Source organism: Triticum aestivum, chromosome 7B (genome assembly GCF_018294505.1).
Source record: "Triticum aestivum cultivar Chinese Spring chromosome 7B, IWGSC CS RefSeq v2.1, whole genome shotgun sequence".
Classification (NCBI taxonomy): Eukaryota; Viridiplantae; Streptophyta; class Magnoliopsida; order Poales; family Poaceae; genus Triticum; species Triticum aestivum.
In genome coordinates, this window is record NC_057813.1 from 513280784 (window position 1) to 513296981 (window position 16198).

Genomic DNA, 16198 nt, shown 5'->3' on the forward strand with positions numbered 1-16198 from the left:
TCAGAGTTGCATTTAATTCTTCCAATAAATCCCACTTGAATTCAATAGTCCTCAGCATATAAGAACCAGCACAGGAAGTATCGAGCATGCTGCGATCATTGAGAGAAAGCCGAGCATAAAAAATTTGAATAATCATTTCTCTTGAGAGCTCATGATTGGGGCAAGAATATAACATTGACTTAAGCCTCCCCCAAGATTGAGCGATGCTTTCTCCTTCACGAGGCCAAAAATTATATATGTAATTACGATCACGATGAACAAGATGCATAGGATAGGACTTCTGGTGAAATTCCAACTTCAATCGTTTATAATTCCAAGATCCCGTATCATCTCATAGTCTATACCATGTCAATGCATCTCCCTTAAAAGATAAAGGGAAGACCTTCCTCTTGATAACATCATCGGGAATACCTGCAAGCTTAAATAATCCACAAACTTCATCCACATAGATAAGGTGTAAATCGGGATGCAATGTTCCATCTCCTGCAAAGGGATTAGCTAGCAGTTTCTCTATCATACCCGAAGGAATTTCAAAGTGAACATTTTCAGTAGGTTCAGTAGGTTGAGGAGCAACTCTTTGCTCTACTGGTCGGGGCGAAGATACCCCGAACAAGCCCCTCAAAGGATTAGTTTCCATAGTAACAAGTGACAGAAAATTTCAGCACACTATATAAATGTTTCCTTACCGAGTTCCACTCACCAAAGGCGCTTCACTCCCCGGCAACGGCGCCAGAAAAGAGTCTTGATGACCCACAAGTATAGGGTATCCATCGTAGTCCTTTCGATAAGTAAGAGTGTCGGACCCAACGAGGAGCAGAAGGAAATGACAAACGGTTTTCAGTAAGGTAATCTCTGCAAGCACTGAAATTGTAGGTAACAGATAGTTTTGTGATAAGATAATTTGTAATGAGTAACAAGCAATGAAAGTAAATAAGGTGCAGCAAGATGGCCCAATCCTTTTTGTAGCAAAGGACAAGCCTGGACAATTTCTTATAATGAGAAAAGTGCTCCCGGGGACACATGGGAATTATCGTCAAGCTAGTTTCATCACGCTCATTTGATTCACGTTCGTTACTTTGATAATTTGGTATGTTGGTGGACTGGTGCTTGGGTACTGCCCTTTCTTGGACAAGCATCCCACTTATGATTAACCTCTATTGCAAGCATCCGCAACTACAAAGGAAGTATTAAGGTAAACCTAACCATAGCATGAAACTAGTGGATCCAAATCAGCCCCTTATGAAGCAATGAATAAACTAGGGTTTAAGCTTCTGTCACTCTAGCAACCCATCATCTACTTATTACTTTCCAATGCCTTCCTCTAGGCCCAAATAATGGTGAAGTGTCATGTAGTCGACGTTCACATAACACCACTAGAGGAGAGACAACATACATCTCATCGAAATATGGAACGAATACCAAATTCACATGACTACTAATAGCAAGACTTCACCCATGTCCTCAGGAATAAACATAACTACTCACAAAGCATATTCATGTTCATAATCAGAGGAGTATTAATATGCATTAAGGATCTGAACATATGATCTTCCACCAAGTAAACCAATTAGCATCAACTACAAGGAGTAATCAACACTACTAGCAACCCTCATGTACCAATTTGTGGTTTTGGATACAAGATTGGATACAAGAGATGAACTAGGGTTTGAGAGGAGATGGTGCTGGTGAAGATGTGGATGGAGATTGACCCCCTCCAGATGAGAGGATCGTTGGTGATGACGATGGTGATGATTTCCCCCTCTCGGAGGGAAGTTTCCCCGGCAGAATAGCTCCACCGGAGCCCTAGATTGGTTCCGTCAAGGTTCCGCCTCGTGGCGACGAAGTTTCATCCCGTAAGCTTGCTTATGATTTTTTTCCAGGGTAGAAGACTTCATATACCATAAGATGGGCACCGGAGGGCCACTAGGGGGGTCACAAGGCAGGGGGGCGCGCCCACCACCCTCGTGGCCAGGGTGTGGGCCCCCTCGTGTACTTCTTTCGCTCAATAATTATTATTAATTCTAAAAATAACTTTCGTGGAGTTTCATGACTTTTGGAGCTGTGCAGAATAGGTCCCGAATATTTGCTTCTTTTCCAGCCAGAATCCCAGCTGCCGGCATTCTCCCTCTTCATGATAAACCTTGTAAAATAAGAGAGAATAGCCATAATTATTGTGACATAATGTGTAATAACAACCCATAATGCAATAAATATTGGTATAAAAGCATGATGCAAAATGAACGTATCACGCGCCGAGTACGAGGACCAGATGGAGCCGATGCTTCGACGCTCGCTGCTCCACGGCCCCGGTCCTGCGGTGCCATCGAAGATGCTTTTCCACGCCGTTGAACCAGAGCCTCCTTCCCCTCCCCGCTCTTCCCCGTGCAACCGTTGCATGAAATCAGATGTCGCATCAAGGAGGAGTGGTTGTCACCACCTTCCCATCGCATCAAGCAGGAGCGGCTCTCGCTACCGCCCCGCCGCAATTCAAAGAAGATCATCCGCTAGCGCCAGGCCGGTGGCCGGGAAGCACCGTCCTGACCCAGTGCAAAGCGGAGAATATATCTGTGTGCGCCAAGCGGCGGCAGGGAAGCAATGCCGCGACCCAGCGTCCTACCACCGCTCGAAGCCCGACGATGACCACTCTGACAACGGTGGTGCCGCCGACCAGCCCGGCATGGCGCACGTGGTCATCGTCAAGTATAGGTAGTTATTGTTTTATTTTAGTTCACGGGATGAAATAGCATTCGATTTATGTAAAAAATATTGAATTCAAATTGTCTAGTTTATTTAAATTTGCATCAAATTGTTTTATTCGTTAAGTTTCGTTCAAAATGCGATGGGGTATTTGCTTCTAGCTTTGGATGGTCGGCTCCCGCGTCATCGTCCACGGACTGGTCCCACCGGTTCGCGGACAGATACGGTGTCCGTTTTAGGGGTCAGCGTTGGAGACGATGCCGTTAGAGTATAATTCCGGCTGTTTTGAAGCTTCTGGGGTTTTCTCGGCCCGAACAGATCCACAAAATGTAGCTCGGCCATAATTTTTTTATAGACAGCCTTCATATCCACCCCACCAAGTGCTATATCTACAGGGCCAACCAGGTTTTACCGGGCACAAACCTTATCCCCACCGCCGCAATCCCCCCGCTCCACCGCTACCACTCCCTAACTCCGGTAACAAATCCTGTCGCTTCTCCGCCTTCTTTTCTTCTCCTCCATGGCTGGTGGTGCTCACGGGCGTGGCGGCTGTGGCGGGTCATTGCCGCGCAAGCTCGCACGCCACGACGCGGAGGCTGGCAGCTCCAGTCGGCCCGCCATCGAGCTCCAAGCAAGCCCGCGACCACATCCGCTCTGCCGCGGCGGCGGCGGAGCCCTTGGGCCGGCTTCCACGAGCTCGACGCCAATCTTTTCCTGCACATTCACAGGTGACGGGAGGCGAATGCGGAGCTCATCGCCACGGAGCATGTGGTGGTGGCCGTAGAAAAAGACGTTGCCGACCTCTTGCCGCCGCAAAGAACGAGCACTCCCTTTCCAACGCGTGCCGCAAGTCCACGGAAAAGTTAGACCTTGGCTTCGAAGGGTGATCTGATCGATTTAGGTTAATTTGTAACGCATAGTTTGCATTTCCTATGTATGATGAACTATTTCTAGCGTGAAGATGTTTTTCTTAACTTGCAGTAAGAGATTCACGAGTTTCGTTCTGCCGGAGCCTTCACGTTCCGGTAAAATTGTTTTTGGGGAACACAAACGATTATGCAGTACCGGATTTTACCGAGTATAAAATGGCAGGATCTCCCTTTTATACACCGAGAAATGAAGCGAGCTTGACGACAGTGATAGTGTGCGCATGGTAGTAGAGTACTCTCTGTAAACTACTCTCTCCATTTTAAAATAAATGACTCAATTTTATACTAAAGTTAATACAGTCATCTATTTTGAAACGGAAGGAGTAATATAAAAGCGTTTAGAGCATCTCCAACAGCCGCGCTAAATTAGCGCCGCGCCGCAAATTCTCGGTTTTAGCGCGCGCAACGCGGCGGGTCGCTCCAGCGGGCGCGCAATAACGGCGCGCGCTATACCGAGTTGGGCGCGCTGTCGGAAACGCCATCCCGCGCGGCGTATTTCGGGCGCCTGCTACAGCGCGCGCCACACTCGACCGCTTGCGCCGCACTCTCTCCTTTCCTCCTCCTACGCCCCGCGCGCGCCAGCGCCGGCGCCACCCATGGACGCGCACACCGGCACCCCGCTCTCCCTGCTGTACAGCCGCGACCCCCCCCCCCCGCCGCAGCCGCCGCCGCCGCCGGAAACCCTAGCGCGGGTAGCGTTGGCGTCGCCACCGCCGGAGCTCCGCCGAGCGCCGGCCTCGCGCGCAACCTCTTCTTGCCGCCACGGATGACCACGGCGACGGGTGGCGTCGCGCCGGCGCCGTCCCGTGCCGCCGCCGCACCGTCGAAGCTCCCCAATGCGGCGCGGCCGAAGAAGGGCAAAACTTCGGCGAAGAAAAACAAGGCGGCGGACAGCTCCGGCGGCACGAAGGCGAGGGGAAAGAAGCTTGCAGGGCGTTCGACGGCCGCGGCGGCTACCGAAGCGCAGGCGAGCTCACTCATTGAGCCGGCCGCCGACGCGCACCATGTGTTCGACGAAATGCCCCCAAGGTGAAAAAAATTCTAACTTTTATTTTCTTCTTGTTTTCCAATGCATCATCACATATAGATAGCTTATTTGCATTGTTCAAAAATTTTTGTAGTCTCAATGATGATGCATACATGTCAATTATGGGTGTTGGGTCCAACAATTCACATTGGTCTCAAACCAATGACATCCATTTGGAAGACCATGAGTTTGAGTTGGACGAGGAGGGTGAGGGCATTGTCGACGCGCCGAAAGGAAGAGCGGGCAATTACAGCACCAACGATGACAAGTTACTATGCAATACTTATTTGCAAGTGTCAAGGGATCCATCCATTGGAGGTGATCAAAGTAGAGATGCGTATTGGGGGCGAATGAAAGAATACTTTGATGCTCACAACATGAGTGGAATTGACCGCTCGGAGAGATCACTTCGGTCCCGATGGTCCACAATCAATTCGGATTGTCAAAAGTGGGCGGCCGCACAAAAGTCAGTTGATAAGATTAACCCAAGTGGCACAAATGAGGATGATAGAGTAAGTGGCATCTCATATATGTTCATCTCATACTTGTTTTTGGTGTCCGAAGTGCTAACTTGTTTGTTTTTCTTATAGTTCAACATTGCACAAAACTTGTTCAAAGAAGAGACGAGGAAAATCAAGAAAGGGAAGATCAAGAAAGGAAGGTTCTTTACCTTGTCTCATTGCTATGAAGTGTTAAAGAATGATGAGAAATGGAAGAATCGTGATGGTTTGGATGATTTGCATTTGAGCAACAAACGCAAGGTGGCTGATGATGAGGAGGAGGAGGATGCATCAAGTGATGACGGCAAGAAAAGCCCCACACCCAACTCGGTTTCATACTCGAAGCCAAAACGTCCGGATGGGTGCAAGAACGACAAAACCGAAAAAAAGAAGAGGAAAGGAGATGATGAGCTCAAAAATGCTATGGAAGCTATTGTGAAGGCAAGAAAAGAAGCCAACGAGGTGAGGAAAATGACAAGGAACCAAGATGCCGCGGCCGAGGAGAGGAGGTTGGCGGCCGAGGAGAGGAGGGTGGCCGTCGAGGAGAGGAAAGTGGCATTGGAGGAGAGGAAGGTGGGCATGGAGGAGCGATCTAGGTTGTTGGAATGGGAGAAGCACTTGTTCTTCTTGGACACATCTTCGTTCAATGGTGCGCAAAAGGAATATGTCAACCTTGCTCGTGAAGAAGTCTTGATCCAAAAAAAAGCCATGATCCGCACAACGGGTGGCGGTGGCCTTGGTGGCATGGGTGGCGGCGCCATGGGAGGCATGGATGGCTTGGGCGCCATGGGAGGCATGGGCGCACCTCCGGCCGCCATGGGAGGCATGGGTGGCTTTGGAGCACCCTCTGACACTATGGCCGCCATGGGAGGCATGAGTTTCGCTACTCTTATGGGAGGCATGGGTGCACCTCCGGCCATGGGTGGAATGTCTTTTGATGTGCCTCCTCAAACACATTCCCGTGAAGATGCCGTTGAAGATCTTGCGAACACCGTCGGAGTTTCACGTGATGCGATGCGTGATGAGGATAGGGAGGAAGATTCATCTTCGGAGGCGGAAGAATCGTCTTCGGAAGACGAGGACGAAGACGAGGAAGATGTTTGATGTGTCTTTCATTTATATGTCTTGAACTTTACTTTGCATTTTGAACTTGGTTGGATGAACTTGTGGGTATGACTTGGTTGAAAGATGTTTGTGACAAATTTCACATGTTCATTGCATTTTGATAATTGTTTCAAACCCATTTTGTAGCTAAGTCACGCGCGCCCGGCGAGTCGCGCGTGCTGTATTTTTGCGCGCTGCATTATAGCGCGGCTGCTGAAGCCAGCGCTCGCGGCCGCGCTAAACCAGCCGAAGCGCGCGCGGCAAACAGGTTTTTTGCACGCGGCGCATAGCGCGGCTGTTGGAGATGCTCTTAGATATTAAATTGAGTGCCGCGCTCGTGCTCCGCGTGGACGGCAATCGCATCTTCTCCCTCCGATCTCTCATCGTACGCGCACGTTGGAGCTCTGCGATCTGTAGAGTTGACGCCATGTGACCCCTGCTCCAAAAAAGTGCCAGGCAGCCGTGAGTGCTTTGGCCCCTCCAGCCTTTGCTCCCACTTCGTCTTTCTCGTTTGGAAAGATATACTAGTACATATATTACGAGAATACAAAGCATTAATCACAGAACCAAAATGGCGTGATGTAATTTCGGCGGCTATTAATTCCGTGCATTACTAGTTTCCTCGGCAATTAATTTCTTTCAGCAATTTCCTGCTGGCTCGTCCTATCTGACTCTCGCTCCATCTCTCTGACTCTCTCTCTCTCTCCTATTGGACGGACGGTCAGACCCCTTTTGCCTTAGCCCGTAAGGTTACGTGGAAATTGTGATTTTCCTTGGCCTGCCCTTCTTGGCCAAAAATGCTAGACGTACAGGCTTTTACAGGTTTCTACAGGCTCCTTCCAAACTTTCTAAACACCCCTCCCCCTGATTTCAATGGGGTGGGCCCGTGCCTCTACTAATGACCAATTAAAAACCGCCACAACACCCTGTAAACCCCTCATGCCTGTAACATCCTGTATGTGTAGCAAAGCTCCTTCTTGGCGCATTGTTTCGTCCGTCTCGATAGTCGGAAGCTCTCTTGGGACTGACTTGGGAGGTGAGGTGAGACGGCGCGGCAGCAATGGCTCACCGGCTGCTCCACGGCACCCTCCACGCCACCATCCTGGAGGCCGACAACCTCACCAACCCCGACCGCGCCACCGGCGGCGCCCCCCAGATCTTCCGCAGGGTCAGTCACTCCCCTTCCTTCCCTCTTTGCACTTGCTGCAACCACGGCAGAGGGTAAGCAGAGTAGATTGCTTCCGTAGAATAGAAAACGAAGAGAAAATATCCCACTCCCTTCGAGCCCAGAGATCTGAAATCTTGCTCGGCAGCAGAGGAATTCTTGGTTTTTTTAGATGGAAGAGAAATTATTGGTTCCTGAAAGGAGATGCGAATTTTACGGTCTGCTGTTGGCTGCTAGTAGATTTGTTTCTTTGAATGCGCAGGAAGCTTGTCCGATTGGTAAAGAATCTTGTCTGGTTGCAGTTCGTGGAGGGGTTCGAGGAGACGATCGGGCGCGGCAAGGGGTCGACGCAGCTGTACGCGACCGTCGACCTCGGCAAGGCGCGCGTCGGCCGGACGCGGGTCATCGCCGGCGACCCGGTGAACCCGCGCTGGTACGAGGACTTCCACATCTACTGCGCCCACTTCGCCGCCGACGTCGTCTTCACCGTCAAGGCCGCGCAGCCCATCGGCGCCACGCTCATCGGCCGCGCCTACCTCCCTGTCCGGGAGCTGCTCGACGCCGGAGGCCAGGAGATCGAGCGCCGGCTCGACGTCCTCGACCCGAGCAAGAAAAAGATTCACCACGGGCCCACGATACACGTGCGGCTCAGGTTCTGCGACGTCACTGCCAACAGCCGCGAGTGGGGCGCGGGCCTCGGCGGCGCGCGGCACCCCGGCGTGCCGTACACCTTCTTCTCCCAGCGGCCCGGGTGCAGGGTCACCCTGTACCAGGACGCGCACACCCCGGACGCGTTCGCGCCCAGGATCCCGCTCTCCGGCGGCCGGACATACCAGCAGGGGCGGTGCTGGGAGGACGTGTTCGACGCCATCAGCGACGCGCGCCACCTGATATACGTCACCGGCTGGTCGGTGTACACTGAGATCACGCTGATACGGGACGGCTCCCGGCCGCGCCCCGGCGGCGACGCCACCCTCGGCGAGCTCCTCAAGCGCAAGGCCAGCGAGGGCGTGCGCGTGCTCATGCTTGTCTGGGACGACCGCACCTCCGTCGAGTCCCTCGGCATGACGTGGGGGTACATGGGGACGCACGACGCCGAGACGGCGGAGTACTTCCGCGGCACCGACGTGCAGTGCGTCCTCTGCCCGCGGAACCCCGACATCGGCAGAAGTGCTGTCATGGGCTTGCAGACTGCCTACATGATCAGCCACCACCAGAAGATCATCGCGGTCGACCACGACATGCCGGTGAGGGGCAGCTCGAACCGCCGCCGCATCGTCAGCTTCGTCGGCGGCCTTGACCTCTGCGACGGTCGCTACGACACGCAGTTCCACTCCCTGTTCAGGACGATGGACACGGCGCACCACAAGGACTTCCACCAACCCAACTTTGTCGACACGTCCATCACCAAGGGCGGGCCGAGGGAGCCATGGCACGACATCCATGCCAAGATCGAAGGTCCGGCCGCGTGGGACATCCTCTACAACTTCGAGCAGAGGTGGAGGAAGCAAGGTGGTGACAATGACCTCCTCGTCGATCTGAGAGCCTTGGCGAACCTGATCATACCGCCGTCGACCGTGACGTTCCCCGATGACCAGGAGGCATGGAATGTGCAGGTGTTCCGGTCCATCGACGGCGGTGCGAGCTTCGGCTTTCCTAACACCCCTGAGCAAGCTGCTCGATCAGGCCTTGTCAGTGGCAAGAACAACACCCTTGACAGGAGCATCCAGGATGCCTACATCCACGCGATACGCCGCGCACAGCACTTCATCTACATTGAGAATCAGTATTTCCTTGGCAGTTCATTCGCATGGAAGGCCGACGACATAAGGCCGGAAGAAATCGAGGCGCTGCATCTGATTCCCAGAGAGCTCTCGCTGAAGATTGTGAGCAAGATTGAGGCTGGTGAGCATTTCGTGGCCTATGTGGTGGTGCCAATGTGGCCGGAAGGTGCTCCTGAAGGTGGATCTGTGCAGGCAATACTGGACTGGCAGAGAAGGACGATGGACATGATGTACCATGACATTGCCATCGCACTTGAGGCCAAGGGGATTGACGCGAGCCCGAAGGATTACCTCACCTTCTTTTGCTTAGGGAACAGGGAGGTGAAGAGGAGTGGCGAGTATGAACCTGCAGATCGTCCATTGCCTGGGTCAGGCTATGAAAAGGCACAGAACGCTCGTCGGTTCATGATCTATGTTCACTCCAAGATGATGATAGGTACGCCCCACTCCACATGTGCATGAAAGTTTTGCGGTCGTTACCATCTTATGTGCACTTACATTTATTTTATTTTTAGAAAAGAAGGATTATATGCACTTACATGACATTTCAATTTGCCAACATTTCTATCTTTTAAGCATACTTAGAAGATTTTTTGTTGTCGTTATCAAAATTCTAAATATACTATCAAAATTCTAAATATACCGCCATGTCTTGCTTGGTTCATTTTACAACAGAACATGTTTTCCAGACTCCAGTTCTCTGCTTTTGTCGTCACAGATATACCTGATATTGTAACGTTCAACCTACTGTAAACTGTCAGGACATGTCTCGTGTGGTCGAAGTCAAATTTGCTCTAACATTTAGTCTGCTTGATTCCCAGTTGACGATGAGTACATCATCGTCGGATCTGCCAACATCAACCAGCGATCAATGGACGGGGGGAGGGACTCCGAGATCGCCATGGGCGCATTCCAGCCGCACCACCTGAACACCAAAGGCCAGGTTGCCAGAGGGCAGGTCCATGGCTTCCGGATGTCGCTGTGGTATGAGCACCTCGGCATGCTGCACAATGACTTCCTCAACCCGGGAAGCCGGGAGTGCGTCCAGAGGGTGAACAAGATGGCTGACAAGTACTGGGACCTCTATGCCAGTGATGAGCTGAACGACGACCTCCCCGGGCACCTTCTCACCTACCCGGTTGCCGTGACGAAGGACGGCACGGTGACAGAGCTGCCCGGCGCGAGGTGCTTCCCCGACACGGCTGCTCCGGTGCTCGGAATCAAATCCAAACACCTGCCCCCTATTCTCACCACATAGGGTGCATTTGCAGAGTTGCAATCTATACAATGCTAGATGCTGCTTCTGGATATAGGATGCATTTTCAGCAGTGTAAGCTTGTTCTATTGTTGCTACCTCTATATGATGGTTCTAGTCAGAATCTATAGCTTATCATCTTGCCTAAAGCCTGAACATTTCTGCTGGCCCTAGCCCGTCTTGCAAGATGCATACTTGAGAGTACTGAAGCTTGAAGATTTGGCAATGCTTCATCTCAGATTTGACTGAATGCTACCTATAATTGCTAGTGTTGTGTCAACAATTGTTAGGGTTGATCTCTTCTCTCTTGGATACCCAGACTGCTTTCGGAAGCTTAACACATGGCCGATGTTTTTGACATTCTGAACCCTACTGCTTAGTCATACAGACTGTTTTTCACATTCTGAACCCTACTGCTTAGTCATACAGACTGACAACCGCTACAATTCAATAAGCAGACCATCTTATACGAAAATGATGCCGATGGTGGTAACTCAGCTGAATGACGATGTCCCGGCGCATAGCTGATTTTTATTTTGGAAGGCATGTAGCTGAAACTTTTAAGTAACCACTCTGTAATATATTTTGACAGCACTGTAATCTTCTAGAGTTTGCAAGATGCTACGAATCCGCTACGATTTTGTTTAATGCTAGGCATTGTTAAATTTTCAGCAGTGTAGCCTTATTCTTTGTTGCCAAAAAAGCCATAGCTTCACTAATCAGCTTATCTGAAACTGGAAAATTATATTGTTCATGGGTTGAAAGCCGGAGTTAAACTCTAGAAGGTTGAATATCCCCATGTTCCTCACTAGCTCATGAATTCATGATGCATACTTATGAGTTAGGAGCACTGAAGTTTGAAGATTTGGGAATGCTTCATTTGAGGTTGGAATCATTAATTAGATTTACAGACTGAAAATTGAAGATTTGGGAATGTTTCACTTGAGGTTGGATTATTTTTCTATTTTCAAAGAGGAGGTTAACCCCCCCCCCCCCCCCCCCCCCCCCCCCGACCACTACATCAATACGATGTACACAACCAGTTTTTATTAATATTGATGCCAAGGCAACAAGGCCAAAGACATCAACAGACATAGTACAAAACGTTGACAACTATGGCAGCTCCATTACAAGATATGAATCTAGCACCTACGATTTTGAAAAGTTGCTTCCATTTAATAGCAAGTAATTTGTACGTATGAAGGGTACAAACCCTGATGGTAAAACTTGGATCCACCACAATGTTGTCAATGCTAGTCATTGTTAAATTTTCATAAGTGTAGGCTTATTCTTTGTTATTACCTGCAGATATATGATGTTTCTAGTCAGAACTTAGCCTTTGCCAAAGAAAAAATGCCACAAAAGTCAGAGCTTAGCTAACCAGCTTATCTGAAGACTGGATATTTAAGCTGGTCCAAGTATTTGCATGATGCAGACTTAAGAGTTAGGAGCACTGAAGTTTGAAGATATGGGAACGCTTCATTTGAAGTTGGACTTCATTTGTACAGACTTCAGACATGGAGTACTACTACTTTTTTGCTAACTGCTGTTGGTTCCAGAAAGATTTTGAAAAGTTGCTACCATTTAACTTGAAAAGGTACGGTTCCAGACAGAACTAGTTTCTTCACCAATAGTTCTGCTTGAATCGCAACTCGCTTTCTGATCATTGAACCTAGAACATAGGAGAACTGTAGTTCTAAGTTTTCCAATTCTTTTCTTCAGTCGCATGCGGCAATATGAACCCTTAGTCTTTATAATATAGTACGCACACTCGTGCGTATTCAAAAAAAAAGATGAACTCTTGGTCTGACAATCGCTATAGCTAACATTCCCTGGCTTAATTTTGTTTTATGGATCTGGCATGTTAACCAATAACGTATGCATAATATAAACGCTGCAAAACAAGTAGTAAAAAAAGAAAAAGGAAGAGACAATAGTCAGCCAACGGAAGCTACTCAGGGCATCTTCAATGGTTGTAAGATAGTTGTTGGTAGACTTTGCCACATAGGATTTTTGATGATGTGTCATGCAATAAATGAGGAAAGAGAGGAAGCTTGTATGTACATGAACCAACACCCCTTGCACAGGCTCCAATGTAGAATGAGAGAGCACCTTATTTATTATCTCACATCCTATTGGGCAAACTAGATACAACCTATTGGAGATGTTGTATGTTAAGGTGTTGGTTGATGACATGGCATATTTTACCAACAAGTTAACATACAAACTGTTGAAGATGCCCTAATATCCCCAAACCATTAGTCAAAAAGAGCTCAAAAATAATTTTAAATGGGTACTAGGTACATTCATTTCGGAAAAACTAGGTACATTAATTTTAGACAATTGTTTTAGTGAGCTAACTAAATTGTCAATATCTCCAAAATCGATGATCTCATACTAGCAATGGGTGCATATATGTTTTATTGTCTTTTTTAACATTGCATTTTGAACCAAAAAATTGAATGAGCAACTAAAACCACCGATATTAATGGTTTTAGGGCACCTTCAACGCCGACCTGCAAATTTTCTCCCGCATCTATCCGCGGACTCGGATGCGGGAGGCGGCCATCCAAAGTTGCCCGCATACATTCGGCCTTCCTAATTTTTTTTAAGAACGCACGCTCAAATAATTACATACATAAAGTACAGACGTTCAAATATCCGCACACATAGAGTACAAACGTTCAAATAGCCGCATGCAACAGTAGTTCAGATTTAAAAAAAGTTCAATATTACATTCCAACATTGTTGTCTCTTTTGACCGCTCACTAATGCTCAATCAGATCATCCTTCAGCTGCTTGTGAGTTGCTCGATGCCGAATATGTTGATGCATTTGAATAAATTGTTGGAAATATGCCCTATGGCAATAATAAATTGGTTATTATCATATTTCCTTGTTCATGATAAAGATTTATTATTCATGCTAGAATTGTATTGACTGAAAACTTAAATATATGTGTGAATACATAAACAAATACTATGCTCCTAGTGAGTCTCTACTAGACTAGCCCGTTGCTCAAAGATGGTTAAGGTTTCCTAACCATAGACATGAGTTATTATTTGATAATGGGATCACGATTGATGTGATGGACAAAACCCAATTGTAAGCTTAGCATTTGATCGTATCACTTGAGTTTATTGTTGTAGCCCTTCATACCTAAGAATTTTTAGCAGTGGTGTTTGCTTGTGATAAATTTAGATCTTACATTGCTGATTCTAAAGTTACTGTTCACACCTCTATTAAAATGCTTAAAGAAATCATTTTCCCAAGGTTTGGAGTCCCTACATATTTAATGACTGATGGTGGTTCACACTTTATTCATGGTGCTTTCCATAAAATGCTTGCTAAATATGATGTCAATCATAGAATTGCATCACCTTATCATCCTCAGTCTAGTGGTCAAGTTGAACTTAGCAATAGAGAAATAAAGTTAATATTACAAAAAACTGTCAATAGGTCCTGAAAGAATTGGTCTAGGAAATTAGATGATGCACTTTGGGCTTATAGAACAACATATAAAAATCCTATGGTATGTCTCATTATAAAATGGTTTATGGAAAAGCTTATCATTTGCCTCTTGAGTTAGAACATAAAGCATATTGGGCAATTAAAGAACTCAACTATGATTTCAAACTTGCCGGTGAAAAGAGGTTATTTGATATTAACTCATTAGATGAATGGAGAACCGAAGCCTATGAAAATGCCAAGTTATTTAAAGAAAGGGTTAAAAGATGGCATGGTAAGAGAATCCAAAAGTGTGAGTTTAAAGTTGGAGAATATGTTCTTCTGTACAACTCTCATTTTCAGATTCTTTGCAGGCAAACTTCTCTCCAAATGGGAAGTACCGTATATTATCGAGGAGGTTTATTGATCTGGAGCCATCAAAATAAATAATGCCGAAGGTACCACCCGAAGGTTGTCAATGGGCAAAGAATAAAACATTTTATCTCAGGTACGCCCATTAATGTTAAAAGTAATATTATCCAAACTATGACACCGGAAGAACATATAAAGGCAACCTTCCGAAACACTCCAGAATCGTGAAAAAAGGAGGTACATGATACGATAAGTAAACGGACTCTGAAAAATCCGCAAAAATATTTTCTGTCAGTTTTGGAATATAATAAAAATTAGGAAAATAAGAAACAACCAGAAAGGTAACCCTGGTGGGCACAAGACACCAGGAGCCAAGCGCGCCCAGGTGGGTTGTGCCCACCTCGGGTACCTTCCGGACTCCGTTTTTCTTCCGTTTGCTTGTTTCCCAAGATAAAAAATATTTATATACCCCCTGAACATATTGACCTTCGTACCGCGGAGAAATCTTATGTTTTCTGTCAGACCTATCAAGCCCGACATCATGTCTACTCCCTCCTCCAACAATGTAGAAGAGGATGCTTGGTTGATGAAGGTTGAATTGAAGAGATAAGAACCCAAAGAAGCCTTCAAGGGGGACAAGAGCAAGGAAGCTACTGGAGATCAACCGCCGGTGGTTGAGCAAGCCTTGCCTGCTGAGGAAGAAGAAGAAGATATCCTTAAACCTTACTATGATCATCTTACCCCCACTAAGATTGAAGCTTTCCGGATCATCGAAATGGTTCATGTGCAAAATAAATATCTTACACGTGAAAATATTCTATTGCAAGAGCACATCATCGCCCTCAGGAGCGTGATCCATAGATTGGAGTATCTTTTGAGCCTGAAGGATAAGATTGCTACCACTTCATCACCACCACCTCTATCTTCATCACCAAAGGAGACTTGAGTATCGGGTATGGGCAGTGCCCTTGGCTTGTGCAAAGCTTGGGGGAGGTGCCCCGATATCGTATCACCTCCATTATATTTTACCTTTACTTATCTTAGTTCGATCCATAGTTATATTTTGCTTTAGATGAATATAAGTTTAGTTCGATCCTTTCTTTTCGAGTGTTTCCATAGTGATCTATCCTTGTAATCGTGTGCGAGATATATAATAAAGTTTAGTTTGAGTTTTGTTTTCTTTACTTCCATGTTCAATAAAAAGAAAGGAAATAAATGAAAAAGATCATATGCTAACCTTATGGTAAGTAATGACATCACATAAGGAAGAGTATAAGTAGAAAAATTTATTGGAGATTGACATACATAGCATTGGTCAATGATGCAATTCATGAAAGAATTAATAAGGGAAGAGAAAATTCACATGCAAACATACTATTTTGGACATCTTTTGTGATTGTGAGCCCCCATCAAAATATTATATGCCAAAATTGTTGACGTTGGACAAGGAAGACAACATAATGATTTATGTATTGTCATAGATCCTTTAACATGTGATGCTTGCCCCCCATCTTTGCTAGCCAAAAATTCTGCACTAAGTAGAGATACTACTTGTGCTCCAAAAAACCTTAAACCCACATCTTGCTTTGAGAGTCCACCCTACCTACCTATGGATTGAGTAAGATCCTTCAAGTAAGTTTTCATCGGTGCAATAAGGCAATAAAACTTGTTGCTAAAATTGTTGGATCATTTAGTGTAAGAGAAAATTGAGTGTTGTACGAACTTGTGATGGCAAAGAATAAAAGTGACAGACTGCATAATAAAGGTTGCTATCATTAGGCGCAATATAACATGACGTTCTTTTGCACTAAGAGATTGAGCATACAAACAAAAATCACATGGCAGCCTCAACTCCCCTCTGCAAAGGGCCTAACTTTTACTTTGTTGTATTTACCTTTATGCAAGAGTCAAAGTATTTC

General features: G+C 46.9%; 1 protein-coding gene across 1 annotated transcript; it reads left to right on the forward strand.

The window, feature by feature from the left end:
- The first annotated feature begins 7123 nt into the window (after positions 1–7123).
- Positions 7124–10741, forward strand: LOC123163188 (phospholipase D alpha 2). The gene is made up of 3 exons (XM_044580932.1): positions 7124–7425; positions 7725–9642; positions 10028–10741. The coding sequence occupies exons 1-3, from the start codon at positions 7318–7320 to the stop codon at positions 10462–10464; spliced, it is 2463 nt and encodes an 820-aa protein (XP_044436867.1). The 5' UTR covers positions 7124–7317; the 3' UTR covers positions 10465–10741.
- Positions 10742–16198: the final 5457 nt, after the last annotated feature.